The 16,112-nt window shown below is 38.4% G+C and overlaps 1 protein-coding gene across 1 annotated transcript; it reads left to right on the top strand.

Annotated features, from left to right (window-relative positions):
• Positions 1–1,974: 1,974 nt before the first annotated feature.
• On the top strand, positions 1,975–10,269 carry LOC128473196 (ileal sodium/bile acid cotransporter-like). Its single transcript, XM_053455290.1, has 6 exons — positions 1,975–2,467; positions 6,644–6,762; positions 7,388–7,476; positions 7,660–7,835; positions 8,089–8,246; positions 9,835–10,269. The coding sequence occupies exons 1-6, from the start codon at positions 2,067–2,069 to the stop codon at positions 9,978–9,980; spliced, it is 1,089 nt and encodes a 362-aa protein (XP_053311265.1). The 5' UTR covers positions 1,975–2,066; the 3' UTR covers positions 9,981–10,269.
• Positions 10,270–16,112: the final 5,843 nt, after the last annotated feature.

Consider the following 16,112-nt stretch of genomic DNA (forward strand, 5'->3'; position numbering starts at 1 on the left):
CTTGAAATTATGATATATGTATAGTTATTTAAGCTAATGTGCAAACACACTGTAACTTGTGACTCGTTATGTAATTGCTGTTTATTGCTTTGATTTATAATTTTGCATTATTTTTTTAATTAATTTTGAATTATTATTGATTGGTTATTGCCATACTGTCACGGTTCCCTACATGCCAAGTTCCTGTGTACTGTATATTCCCACTCTGGTGGTGTTTTTGCTTGCAGCCTCTAATGACCACTTGTCAGTTGGCCCTGTTATCTGGTGCAGCCCTACTTTCATCATATGGGGCCTTTGCATTGTGAATTGCAGCCTTTCGTTGTGATGCTGCTATTGGTCCCTGACCTATTACTGTTAGCAGCATCCTGCCATGTGCCCTGCCTGAGGGCTAACCCGAGGCGTGCCGTGCCTGAGGGCTAACCCGCCACATGCCCTGCCTGAGGGCTAACCCGCCATGTGTCCAGCGCCCTGTCCGTGGGCTATCCTGCCGGGTGCCCAGCACCCTGTACATGAGCTATCCTGCCGTGTGCCCAGCGCCCTAAGCTTATTTAAAACTAAATATATTACACTAGAGGTTGTCGAACAGAGGAGGGGCTGACCAAGGCTTATGTCTTGGCTTGGTTAGTTGCTTATGAGTAAAGCCAGAATTACCAACGGGATACAGGACTTTTTCCCATGTGTCCACACTGATATGCACAAGGGACAAGGATGGAGGCAAGTTAGCAAACTCTGACAAGCAATCCTCTCCTTTTTGGGGGCTGAGCGAAGCAAGAATTTAAACCCATGCGAGCTCACCCAGCTATATACATAACATAGAACACATAACTATTACATGGCATTTAACATTACTCTTTCTGTCAAAAACACAGTCATGGCATTTCATGCAAATTCTCCTTCATTTTGCATATTTCTTCAGTGAAGATATCATAGGAATCCTATTATCCAATGTCCAAGTAGAAAGTGGTAACATGCTTCCAGGGCTCTATGTGTTAATCCAGACATTTTTCAGGAAAAAAAAAACACATTACACTCTAAATATATGCTCCATTGTGTTAATTGGCAGGGTTAAACTTTAAACAACTTTTACTGTGTTCAGTATTTTTTTCTTTTAATTGTGGTTATATGATTGATTAACTAACAGAGTTTGGATACATATCTGGGCTTTTTGCCTTAAATGTATCACTTGTTAATTAAAATAACAAGAAGGTTATTTAATTGAACAACTTGCTACAAATATATTATTATTTCCAAAGTAATTTCCAATGTACATTTTCCTTTTAAAGTGGGGCTTGAGCCTACAAAAAAATTACTGGTTCAAACACTGTGAAATACATTTTTAAAGTTTACCCCTCCCAAAACTGGCACAAATTTAATATATTTAATATGACATTGAAAGGATATACTGTCCATGTTATACTGCCTGCAAACTCCTATTCACATGTGTTGGTGTTATTTGCAGCAATGTGTTATACTAGTTTACACCTGTCTAAAAATGTTGTTACTTACACTTATTATTGCATTTATTGTCTCAATACTATGAGCAGTGCAATGAGAAGTGAATATTCTACCAAATTATTTCCATGTAACTTTTTTTAAGGGATCACAGTCTAGATTCCACAATCGCATTAAATCACATTCCCTATTACCTAATAAAGCAACTTGACTTGAATAAGAATCTCTGCGTAATTAGCTGGCCCAGTTGGTTGTGTGCTAGATAGGTCATAGACCCACAAAGCTGACATGTAAGTAGGTGTAATATAAATAAACACATAACCCTAATCCTCTGCCATAAAAGTACGAATATATGCTTTCTCATGAGTTTTATGGCATGACTCTTGCTCTCTGGTTTGTCCTCTTTGGTGCCAGATAGGGGGACTGGGCATAACGGAATTATAGTATTTACAGCTTTTTATTGCATCGTGTAGAACTTAAATAGGAGCGGCTAAAGAAGAATTCCTGACAGTGGTTATAGACCTGTGTTGGATGGATCAATTGTCATAGTTTTTGGGGATTTTTTTTTCATATATTGATCTACATTTAAAGGGTCTCATACTATCTTGTTCAGCATGGAAAGCTATTCTTGGAAAACATCAATGGAATCCTCCTGTCATGTAAACAGTATTATTTGCAATGGCACACTTGAATGTTTACTACCTGATGATAATTATAATCGCGTTCTAAACACGGTGCTAAGCACTGTTATCACAGTCATGTTAGCATTAGTCATGTTTTCTATGGGCTGTACTGTGGAGGTAAAGAAGTTTTGGGGTCATATAAAGCGGCCCTGGGGCATAGCAGTTGGATTTCTTTGTCAGTTCGGAATAATGCCCCTCACAGCCTTTGTACTCTCATTTGCGTTCAACATCCTTCCAATTCAAGCTGTTGCGGTATTAATTATGGGATGCTGTCCAGGAGGAACTGGCTCCAATATTCTGGCATATTGGGTGGATGGAGACATGGATTTAAGGTAAGAACTAGGTGGACACTGTGTGTTGGAATGAGAGGGAGAGTGGGAAGTATTGAAACAAAAGGTTTCAGAGAATGTATGTGTTAAAGAGAGATAAAAGTATCCTAGGCTATGGACAACAAAAATGTAAAAAGTAGAAAGAAAATATTATGTACTTAAGAGACAGAGATGCACATAGTGCTAAAGAAGGCATATATGAAGGTGAGTTAAAGAGGACAGGGAAGTTTGCAGATAAAATGGGTGTTTCAGTTCACCAGCTTTACCTCAGTGACCTTCTCCTCCAAGGGATGCTGAGCTTGACCTGTATACTGCAAATAAAATCAGATTACTTTCCTAAATTACTTATGCATTACATGTTCTGGACATCTTGTAGGGGGTGCTCCTTGGGGCAGGTTCTTTATTATGTATAGTCAAGTCCATGAGTTGAAATGCTCAACTTTCCAGCAAACCCCACTTAACAAATTATTTAATACATTAAATTGTGTACTAGACACAAAGAAGGGATGTCGGAAATAGAACGCTATGAGTTTTGTGTATGTTTGCATTTTACATAGCTCTCATAATATATGTGCTCTAGATTATTATTATAGTCGTGGTATAAAGCAATCTGTATCCCATACGCATGTAAATTTAGTGGGAAAGCATCAATCATCATACAGAATACTCAATTACAAATACAAACTATTCATCTGAGGAATATATGATCACCTCTGCTATCAATTAACCTATCTGTGCATGCAGCATTGGATTCCGACCAATATGTGTAAATTGATGTCAAGCATAGTTAACGGGCAATCATTTCAATCAGTCATTGATGGCGGCTGTAGGTCACTTTAACCTGCACTATTCAATTAACCTTAATGGAGGTTTATTTGCCTGCAGGCTCTTTTCATCAAATGGGTAGGTTAACTATTCTGATAACGTCACCTGACCTCCTTATATTTAGAAGTTCTCCTGAAGCTTCTATTAAAAATTGCTAATAATCAGCATCACATTACTAAAGGAAATGTTCATTAACATTTAAATAGGCTCTGTGTGAAAAATACAGGCAAAAGTATTAACAAGCAACTTAACACACACAATATTGAATAATTGCCATTTTTTTAAAAATAAAAACATTGTATCTACATATTTTATGTTTGAGAGACCTTAAAACAAGACATGCTCAAGCATTTATCAATGCATTACCTTTCTTCTGTGTCCTTAAAACAGCATTGGATCAACCCAGCAGCAATGCTGGTGAATTTTCTGAGTTTGAATTTTTCAAAACCTGATAAAAATTCACTTTTTAAAAAATATTATTTCTTATGTAAAGGGACTAGATGGTTGCTTTAACCAGGAGCACATATAAGAAGAGTGTCATGTAGGGCATTATTGATGTTAATGCAACCCTACTATATAAACATATATTTCCAATATGTGTTTACTGGGAAGTTATTAGGTCAAAATGTCATTCAGTATGGCAACACATTTATGCTTTAGTATGACCTTTTTTCTTGAGAAGATCTGTGATTTCTTTCATCATTCATTTGAATTCACATACCCTTGTGGTCAGTTTAGACTTCGAAGGACTGACCGATTCACCTGTGGACAAATACTTCTCAGATTACAGCACATTGGCTGTCTATGAGGGTGTGAGCAGCTGTATGCTAGCAGGGCCGGACTGGCCCACCGGGATACCGGGAAATTTCCCGGTGGGCCGGCAGGTCCGTGGGCTGGGACCAGGGGCGGGCTGGGACCAGGGGCGGGCTGGGACCTGAGCGGCCGCTAATGCGGCCGGCCGGCGCTACTATAATACTTTTTTCTTAATTTAATATGGCAAGCTGGTCCGGCTTGCCATATTAAATTTTAAAAATGTATTACAGTATCGCCGGCCGGCCGCATCGGCACCCAGCAGCCGTGTGCGATGGCCACTTAGTGATGGGAGCAGCGTGAGGGGTGAAAGCTCCGCCCCCTCGCACTGACCTTTCACCCCTCACGCTGCTCCCATCACTATACAGCAATCAGACTGCCGAGAATGTAATCTGAACGGCCGATGCGTGCTGATGCCGCCGGCCGGCTCTGCTTTAATACTTTTTTTTTTTTTACTTTATATGGCGAGCCGATCCACCTTACCATATAAATAATAAAAAAAAAGTGTTAAAGTAGCTCCGGCCGGGGGCATCAGCACGCACCGGCCGTTCAGATTACATTCCCAGCAATCTGATGGCTGCATAGTGATGGGAGCAGCGTGAGGGGTGCAGCACCGGATGTCAGGTCAGTGGCATCCTGCCAGGAGAGAGAGGAGAACAGTGTGCGGCAGTCAAGAGAAGTAGAAGGTGAGTAAAGTAATGTATTTTTTTGTACAAAATGTATAATATTTTTTTTAATGTGTTAAAAACAAAAAAAATCGGCATGTGTGTGTATGTAAGTGTGTCCCCCTATATGCCACTCTGCCTCCAGAAATGCCTTATACCCCCCTATATGCCACTCTGTCCCATGACATGCCTTTTAACCCCTTATATGCCAGAGTGGCATATATGGGTATAAGGCATTTCTGGATGCAGAGTGACATATAGGGGATTAAAAGGCATATGATGGGACAGAGTGGCATATAGGGGAACATAAGGCTTTTTTTGGAGGCAGAGTGCCCCATGATATGCCTTTTAACCCCCTTTATGCCACTCTGCCTCCAGAAATGCCTTATACCCCTATATGCCACTCTGTCCCATGATATGCCTTCTAACCCCCTATATGCCATATAGGGGGTTAAAAGGCATATCATGGGACAGAGTGGCATATAGGGGTATAAGGCATTTCTGGATGCAGAGTGACATATAGGAGGTCAAAAGGCATATCTGGAGGTATAGTGGTAAAAAGGGGGTTAAAGGCATATCACGGGGCAGAGGGGCATATAGGAGGGTTGAGGCATATCAGGGAGGCAGAGTTGCATATGGGGGTTAAAAGGCATATGATGGGACAGATTGGCATATAGGGGAACATAAGGCTTTTTTTGGAGGCAGAGTGCCCCATGATATGCCTTTTAACCCCCTTTATGCCACTCTGCCTCCAGAAATGCCTTATACCCCCCTATATGCCACTCTGTCCCATGATATGCCTTTTAACCCCCTATATGGCAGAGTGGCATATAGGAGGTTAGAAGGCATATCATGAGACAGAGTGGCATATAGGGGTATAAGGCATTTCTGGATGCAGAGTGACAGAGGAGGTCAAAAGGCATATCTGGAGGTATAGTGGCAAAAGGGGGGTTAAAAGGCATATCACGGGGCAGAGTGGCATATAGGCGGGTATAAAGCATATCGGGGAGGCAGAGTGGCATATAGGAGGGCATAAGGCTTTTCTGGAGGCAGAGTGCCCCATGATATGCCTTTTAACCCCCTTTATGCCACTCTGCCTCCAGGAATGCCTTATACCCCCTATATGCCACTCTGTCCCATGATATGCCTTTTGACCCCTATATGGCAGAGTGGCATACAGGGGGTTAAAAGGCATATCATGGGACAGAGTGGCATATAGGGGGTATAAGGCATTTCTGGAGGCAGAGTGGCATATAGGGGGTTAGAAGGCATATCAGGGGGGCAGAGTGGCAAGCCTGGGGGCAGATGTGCATAACTCGGGGGTAGGTTGGCAAATAAAAGGAAAAAAACAAAAACATGTCTCAATCATAGCTTATATTAAATATGAAAAAAATAGTCTACATGAATTAATAAAGAAACAAAAGTTTCTTACCAGAATATTGTGAAGAATAATGTGATCAGTGTTTTGTTCCACTGAACTTTTTCATCTGAAATGTTCGCAGTAGTAAATATTTTGATCCCATTATGTGTAATGTATTTAATTTATTAGGGCCTTTTAACACTTTTGCTTTCTGGCATTTTAATACAAATAATGAGATAAAAAGAATGGCGAATAGTGTGAGTCGGGTGTGTATAAGGGGTGCGTGTGGTTAAAGAGCGCGACCGTGAGATAAACTATATGGGGCTGGTCTCCAAATTTTTCCAGGGCTGCTTTTCAGTCCCAGTCCGGCCCTGAATGTGCTTATTAAACTGGGTGCTATAGAACACTACTCGGCTTAAACCCGTGATTAGTTTACATATAGCACTACAAGGCATGTTTAAATTCTTGTAGATTTAATTGCATTTGATATATTTATATTCATGTTTATTTACTTTACAGCATAAGCATGACAACTTGTTCCACACTTCTTGCACTGGGTATGATGCCCCTCTGTCTGTTTATTTACACCAAAACATGGGTAGATTCCAGTGCCATTGTGATTCCCTATGACAGCATTGGTAAGTGACAAAAAAGAATACCAATTTAAAACAAGTATTTTTTGCCTAGAAAGGTGCTGTTCAACTTAGACACTGTTTTGTAGTTTTTCCCTGAAGGCTTAATCACTTAAACGCAACACCGAAACCTTTATAAGTGTTTTCGTTGCCACAGTAACATCATAAAAAGTTTTGAGAAACTTTTTTAAAAGTTTTATATTTAACATTAGCATCTTAAGGCACAAAAAACAGACATTTGCTTTCCACTATAACTCTATAGAATAACACTAGCCTTATACCCCTATATATTTAATTATGTTATCTGAAATTATAAAATATTAGTCAATTATATAAATGTTGTCTTGTAGAGATACAAGAGAAATTATGGGGAAGTAACCGTTGCATGTTAAAACAACATATTGGCAATAAAAGGGATTAACTATCAAATGTATCTCATTATGAGATCATTTATATGTAAAAAAAAATATTTTGTGCCTCATCAACCTTATTATATTATAGGGGCATGTGTAAATGGCAACGGTAAGAAGGTATGCGTAGTATACTCTCAAAAAAGATGCACTATGTGATATTTGTTGCATATAAATGTGTATAATTATTACAGTCTCTGTGTTTCTTGTACGTTATTCAGGCATTTCCTTAGTCGCCCTTGTTGTTCCTGTTGGAATTGGAATTTTTGTTAACCATAAATGGCCCAAAGCAGCAAAGAAAATCCTAAAGGTAAATCAAAACTCAACTTCTACATTAAATCATGTTTCTGATCTCAAATCAAATTCTGTGTTTCAATATGTTTCTATGTGTCTCTGAACAATGGGAAGATATAACACTTTATTTCGGTCACTCGTGTAGATGTGATTGTAAATCTTAACTAAGCGTGTTGGCAATTTTGTTTTTATACTATAGATTGGCTCCATTACCGGATTCATACTCATCATACTGATAGCTGTAGTCGGTGGGGTTCTCTACAGGGGATCTTGGATTATTGCCCCGGAGTTATGGATTGTGGGAACAATATTTCCAGCTGCTGGTTACGCCTTTGGATTCTTGTTAGCTTACATATCAAACCAGTCGTGGCGCGGGTAAATAAACACATGTACATGATAATCATAGCGTGGATGTATAGAGATTTTTGAAACATAATAAATAATCCTGTAAATAAGTAAAATTTACTTAGATTACTTTTTATACACCGATATTGGTGCCGGTATTTGTATTCTGTACTCAGTCATCTACTGTACCTTTATTAATCATATCTGCTCATAAATATGAAATAAATAAAAATATTACTTAGTTAGTTCCATTATTATAATCCACTAAAACTTGTTTTTTTAGATGTCGCACAGTAGCACTGGAAACAGGAATGCAAAATACCCAGTTGTGTACCACCATAGTTCAACTCTCCTTCACACCTGAACAACTGGGCTTGATGTTCGCCTTCCCACTTATCTACAGCATTTTCCAGATTGCATTTGCTGCTATATTTTTGGTTGGTAAGTAATGTAATTTGATAAACAGGGTTATCAAGCACAGGAAATTGGCTGTCAGAAACAACCGTTTTGCAAATAACAAGACTGACATTCATAACCTAAGTAATGGCTCATCACCTCCGTGAAAAAATGTATATTGTCACATCGGTCCAAGAGAAAATGGAGTCTTTAGTCAAAGTCGATATGTTTTATTGGGGCAACATAGAAATACATATTTTGTGTATGTACTACAGTTCCATGTAAGAAGAGACCTCTGATATCCATATGCAATTTTTGTTCCTATGTTTTCCTGTTTGACTAAAGACCTAAATGAAAGCCAGCATTTAAAAATATACTTTATTTTTTTTACAGCATTTTGTTCATTTGTAATTTGTGCAGTAGGTTTTTTTGTGCTCTTTGTCACCATTAATAAAAATAAATTAGCAAGTTTTTGTAGTGCTGTATGACAGAACTGGTAATGAGTTTAATGAAAAGACAGCCTACACATTAAAAATGCACTGTTGTTATTTTTTTTCAAGAACAAATTTCTCTTCAAACATTTAACATCCTAATTCATTTTGTAATATAAAACCTACAATATGTTCATAATATTAGCCCTCTTGATACTCTATTTAAAAGAAATGTGTTCTCCAGCTGTGCCATTTAGCAGTGTTGGTTCAAGTATATTTCCAGAGGAAACCTTATTTAGATATGCTCACGGTGTTTCAAGATGCTCTTTCATACCTTTAATGAATTCAAATAACACTTGTACTTTGGTTCGTTCACATCCCAAAACATAGTGAAAATAGACGCTAAAAACCTATGACATCCCAGATTAACTTGGAGCAACCTTAAAAAAAGAGAACAAGCTAGCTGAACTTTGGAAAACTGGAACTACACCAACTTCAGTGAAACGTTGAGTGACAGCTACCACGTCAAGTGTAATTAGTGCCCAGGAAAGTCTCAACTGCCATTAAAGCAGCCAGCACACGGTGAATTAAAGGAATCATTGTGGCTCTGCTTATCACCATTACTGCCCCATGACCCAACTACCCTAGTCAGTAGCTTCATCTTGAAGTTTTGGAATGTATAGGTATAAGAGCAGCTACTTGTACAGACGTTTCAACAACAACTGGATGAATACTTGGAAAAACATAATATTCAGGGATATAATCTTTAATTATGGGGAAACAGCTTATCCAAGGAGAAATCTGACTGCCATTTTGGGGTCAAGAAGGAATTTTTTCCCTGGTTAGTGCAAAATTGGAAAGAGCGAAACCGGGGGGTTTTTTTGCCTTCTTTTGGATCAACAGCAACAAATTAACAGATATGGGAAAGGCTGAACTTGATGGACGCATGTCTTTTCTCAGCCTATATATAACTATGTAACTATGTAACTACTTCTGTACATACTGTTAAAACTGAGAGAATCAGAGAACTATATAATTGGTTGTGTTTCTGTTGATTGCACCATCTTCAACTATGTTTGCCCTGACTTTAGTAGATGATTCTTATTAAATAGACTCATGATTATTGTGGGCAGTATATGTTCATAATCATAATTCAAACCACTGAAAAGTGTCTTACTAACAGCGATGCATTTAACTCATAGGCTATAGACTGATAATCAGAGGACGTAAAAGTGGTGAACAGGAAGAAGAAAACAAAATGGAGTCCACACTAGGAGAAACAAATGAAGGGTTCAAAATGGAAGACAAATTCAGTAACGGAGATATTGAAAAAACTGACAATGCATAAAAATAGCCAGTGAGATGGACATATCACAACATGGCACTACTGTCACACATTTAATTTTCTAAATGGAAAAAAAAGAGACTTTAAAAATATGGAGAGAATACGTATGAGATATTATCACTGTTTACAATGTATATATTGTTAAAATGTATTATAAGATTTGTGTAATTTTCTGTATTTAATTTCTTGCAATTGATTCATCTTTTTATGATACTATTAAATAATTAAAAAAAATTGAAACTGTCAGTCGACGCTGGTGTACAACAAAGTAAAGATAATATTATATAATAAAAAAAAAAAACTTCTTTTGCAGAACTCATTGTATTGTTATCAGTCACGTAAAAGTAGTTGTACAAATATTCTGGCTGCGGCTACTTTTGATATCGACCATGTATGTGAAATGTGACTGTGCTTTTCAAGGTTATTAAAATAGTTTAATGAGGCATAGAGCAGAGGCAGTGGAGCAAACCAACGAGCATAACACAGAGTGATGTAGCACTCCTCAATATGTGATGCTGAAGGTATAATTGAACGATCACTGGGCTCCAGTAGAAAGTTATGGCCCTGCTTCTACTTTTTTTTGTTTCCACTTTTTACTTTGCCCTTTATGTTTCCTCCTCATCTTTGCCCTTTTCCCCCCCGGTTTCTCTAGTTATTTACTCCCCGTGTGGTGTATTCACAAAAGGGAGAGTTTATAGGAGAGTTGTGTTTAAGTTTCTTCACTTTATTATAGATTCTTAGATACCAACCCCAGTGAGCATCTGTTGAAGGGTGAGCTTGGCTGGCCCACTGTAAAACCTTCCAACCTTGGCCTTCAAGAGAAGCTGAAAGCAAAACTCTCCTCTTAAATCTCCCTTTAGCGAACAAACCCTTTTTGTGTGTTCACCCCTCTTTTGTGGTTGTTATTAGTTATGTTCTTTCATTTCTTGTGTGTTCCTCCTCTCACATTGGCCATATCTTCATGCTTCTACCTACTGGAAGCTCATGGGCCAGTGCATTGTGGAAAACATTCTGTTGACTGAATGCAGGTCAGACATCAGCACATTGTGGCTTTTCACACTAACAGCTCTCACAGTGATAGACAGAAACATTTTTAATCTGAGTCAAAGTAAATGGCGTCAATAGGGTTGTATCCATTATCTACTGAATGAGCAAAAATGATGAGTAGTTCCAGAGAATGTTGAGGCAAAAGGTCAGTAGAGTCAGTGGCTCGCTGCATAAACAGTTCTAGAAACACTTATTTATGGTAATGTAACTTGAGCTACCAAACACATGGCAAATACCACTGCACATCTGCATTTGTTGAAAATTAATTTAACTTTTATGTTTTTTTCCCTTCAGGTAGTCAGAGAGGCTAAATTAGAAACAATATGTAAACAAACATAGAATAAGAAAATGTCAACCAATCAGCTTCATAAACCTACTGCATGAAATGCCCACAATATTGTATGGATTATAGGGATAAAAGGTAAGGGATGCAGAGATCATTGCAAACAGAGAGAATCCACCTGACATTTAGTTAAAAGGTGAATCATGATATTGTATTTACCCGATATATATTGCCATCTCTGCTGAATCAACAGGAGATTACATTGCTTTATGGTGAAGGAACATATGCACAGAGCATTGTTTTACTTGGTATATTTTCTGTCATACCACCTAAACTGTACCTTTTATATACAGGGACAGATTAACAATGGACCAAGGGTCCACAGTGACAAGGTACCCCCAATTGCTAACTTGCTGGAGTGTAATTTTAGCATGTCTCTGCATTGCACTTCTTTTGCTGGTGGTGTGTGAGCCCAGATGGGGGTTACAGTTTACATAAATCTAGGCTTAAAACATTAAAACCATGGGCAGATCCAGAGCCTGGCTTTGTTAGGGGCACCCACACTAACATACATACATGCACACAGACACTCACACTAACACTCTCACTAACACAAGTAGACATGCAACACCAACAAACTCTAAAACAAGCACACCCAGAGGCTCACACCAATGTGTTGCAGCACACACATCGAGACACTAACACAACTAGACACACTAACACATACACTCACATTAAGAAAACCAGACACTAGAATTAACACAACCATTCAGACTAACACACACTCACACTAACCTGTGCACTAACATACCCAGGAACAAAAATACATTTACCCAGACATATACTTACCCAGTCACACACACTAGGTTACCCAAAGGCACACTGTCATATCTCCATGAGCGAGTCCCGCAAACAATTATCTTGGAGCCAGATCTTGGAATTTTGTTATTTGCCCTCATGCACCCACTAATTGTCCTTGGCCCCATCTCCAACTATTTGGGACAGTTGCTTACATTTGCTCCTGGATTCAATCTTCAGAGAGAGAGACCTCATCTGAAACACACGAACACTAACATGCCCAGACATACGTACACATACATACCCAGACACACACAAATGTACCCAGATACACATGTTAACATACCCAGACACACACACACCCAAAAACCTAGACAGTCAGACATACACACAAACATGTACCCACACAGGCAAATCCAGGCAGACACATACATACCCAGAAAAACACACTAAGATACACAAACCCAGACATACACACATGCCCAGACTGATACACGGAACTCACTTACCCTGGCTTCAGCCTGTCTTCCATGCAGCCCGCTGCTCCTATACTCGCAACATACAAGTAACCCTGCTCAACCTCGCCTCTTTCTGGTAATCAGGTGCATAAAGAGGTGCATTTGGGACTTGAGACTTACCTCTTTACCCCTTCTTGTGTAGCATGCTGTCAGTACATTTATATATATGTTTTCTCACGTTTCAGTCACAGAAGGTCTTGGGTATAAATAATTCTTGTGAGAGCCAAGGTCATGAGCAAGAACTCACAGAATGTTAGGAATTTAAAAGGAAAGAACCTCATCCATGAACTTAAATTGATTTACAGGTCTAAAATACAAGTACACAAAACTAATTTGCTTGCTTTATATTAAACTGTTCAAAGACAAATGACAATTATTTTGAGTGCAGTACACGACAGTCTCCTTCAGTTTCCTTGTTTTTCATTTTATTTATCAATGATCTGGAACAGGGCAATGAATCTCTATATTTGCTGATGACATACAATTATGTATGGTATTTAAATCAAAACTAGATGTTGTCTCCCTGTAGAAGGATTTAGGCAAAACACTAGACTGAGCATTTAAATAACAAATGCTTTTCAACATAGAGAAATGAAAAATGATGCATTTGGGCAAGCACATGCATGCTAATTATCTATTGAATAGCCGCTTATTGAGGAAATTGTCTATGAACAAAGAATCTGGTAGTGCTTGTCAATAAGCAGTGCTTTTTATTGAAGAAAGGGAAATTTATAAGTTACAAACATCTTATGGTTTTATTAACCCTATAGTTGCTGTTGTTTTCAACTTGCATCAATTTGGCTATGCTTCCGGTGAGTTGATGCAAGTTGAGCATAGTTTGAGGCAATTGTAAAAGCAAGATGACAGTAGTAAGTATGCAAGTTGGCCTAACTAAGTGAATACTTCTATGGAGATTAATTTTAAGTCTCAGATGAGAAGTAATTTGCTTAATCCAAATACTATTTTAAATGCAATTTTATATGATACACTGTTTTAATTAAATACTTACATATTTTACTTATTCTTTTTAACAGTGTATTTCATCCTATTCTTTTTTGTTGAAGGCTGTGTGGAGGCTAATGATTTAAAGGGATCAAAAACTTTTTAGTAGTATCGGAAAAAATACATTTGAAAAATTTTAAAAAGTTGCTGTCATGTTAAGCATTTTGTATATATGTCCTTAAAACAATCAAAATACTTTTCTAGAAATATTTTTATGTTGACATTATAAAGCTATTTGGTGAAGCATAAAAATGAAAATAATTAGGAAAACTAGCCCTATTAGAATAAAATGTTACTTATATTAATTTTCTGTGTAGAAGTATTGCAGTAAAATAATATAAGTTGCAGTGTCTGTTAGCTACTTACAGTCAGTAGAGGCTCCTCCATAGGAGCACATGTGCATGTGAACCCCCAAGTGCAAAAAGGGAAAAAAAAATTTGCAAAAATTCATCAAAACTCCATTTTAATCTAAATTAATCTAAATTAGATTCCTTTTGAGCTTTGGGGTTCACGTGCCATGAAGCCTCCTGTCCCCTGATGTAGCCTGCCTATGCCTATCGCACGTGCGATAGGAAGAGACCCTATTTGGCACAATTGCTGAAGTGCTTGCTAAAGCTCCAGCTGAGCCGCCCATTTGAACCCTGTTTGCACAGTAAAAGCAGTACGATGGATCCCAGCTGTCAGCTCCCAGCCACCACACTCACCGCCCAGCCCAGAGTCTCCCCCCCAGTGACTGACTGCAATCCTGCAGTCACACTGATGATTGGCCCACCCCCTTCCTTATAGGGTCCACACTGCTCAGCAACTCTTATAACAGTGAGTATAAAATTAATATTTGGGCTGCTGAAAGTTAGGGGAGGTGGGGGTTAATTTAGGGGCAGTTATGGTTAATGAGGTCTTTAGGGTTAATTTAGGGGCAGTTATGATTGATGGGGTCTTTAGAGTTAATTTAGGGGCAGTTATGATTGATGGGGTCTTTAGAGTTAATTTAGGGGCAGTTATAGTTGATGGGGTCTTTAGGGTTAATTTAGGGGCAGTTATGATTGATGGGGTCTTTAGGGTTAATTTAGGGGCAGTTATGGTTGATGGGGTGTTTAGGGTTAATTTAGGGGCAGTTGTGGTTAATGAGGTGTTTAGGGTTAATTTAGGGGCAGTTATGGTTAATGGGGTGTTTAGGGTTAATTTAGGGGCAGTTAAGGTTAATGAGGTCTTTAGGGTTAATTTAGGGGCAGTTAAGGTTAATGAGGTCTTTAGGGTTAATTTAGGGGCAGTTATGGTTGATGGGGTCTTTAGGGTTAATTTAAAGGCATTTATGGTTGATGGGGTGCTTAGGGTTAATTTAGAGGCAGTTATGGTTGATGGGGTGTTTAGGGTTAATTTAGGGCCAGTTATGGCTGATGGGGTGTTTATGGTTTATTTAGGGGCTGTTATGGATGATGGGGTGTTTAGGGTTAATTTAGAGGCAGTTATGGTTGATGGGGTGTTTAGGGTTAATTTAGGGGCAATTATGGTTGATGGGATGTTTAGGGTTAATTTAGGGGCCATTATGGTTGATGGTGTGTTTAGGGTTAATTTAGGGGCAGTTATGGTTAATGGGGTCTTTAGGGTTAATTTAGGGGCAGTTACGGCTGATGAGGTCTTTAGGGTTAATTTAGGGAAATGTATTTTAACCTGTACATTATGTCGTAAATGTACATTTCATTTTCAAAATTTATATATTGTGAACCCCCATTGGAATTACCCACCAGCCGCCACAGCTAACAGTAGTTAAAAAACTAACTTTACAGTCCCATGTATATTAATTCATAATGTATATCAATTATTTCTCTGTGAAAATCAGTCTCAACTTTTTCTAAGACATCAAGGTGTAAGTGTGAAGAGTACCTATAATACTTCAAGATTAGCCTTAAATTCCACTATATAGGCAACTGTATATTTTTTCATCACACAATAAGAGTTTTTTTTTTCCTTTAACACCATCAAAATCTGACATTTTCACTTACTAAGCTTTTAACTGGTACGAGTTAATTATAATATAATGCATAATCCATTTCTACCCAATCTAATGTTACCTATTAACCTACAAAGAGACTAAACATAAAAAGTGGAATGCTGATCTGTCTTGTATACTACCGACTAGTTAATATTAGGGTTCCCACAAGTTTACGTAAAAGACAGAATTCCCTTTTTATGTTAAGACACCTTAAAGGGATAAAATTATTAAAGTTGATAATAGCATCTATTTGCCCGGTTTCCAGGCTGTTCCAAGTTAGGTGCAGCATGGCGGTCCTCTCTGCATTATCACAATTAGAGGAAGGCTGCACCATTCAGTCAGGGGGGGCAAGTCCAATCCAGGAGACCAAGTCTTGTCCAAAATACATTCACACAAAGGGAATACGTAGAGAGCCCATAAAAAAAGCACAGAAAGGAACCAGACATTAAGGAAATACTGCCGATATTCCATGTCATGATACATTTCCCTGGTGG

The sequence above is a fragment of the Spea bombifrons genome, chromosome 2, assembly GCF_027358695.1.
Source record: "Spea bombifrons isolate aSpeBom1 chromosome 2, aSpeBom1.2.pri, whole genome shotgun sequence".
In the NCBI taxonomy this organism is placed as follows: domain Eukaryota; kingdom Metazoa; phylum Chordata; class Amphibia; order Anura; family Pelobatidae; genus Spea; species Spea bombifrons.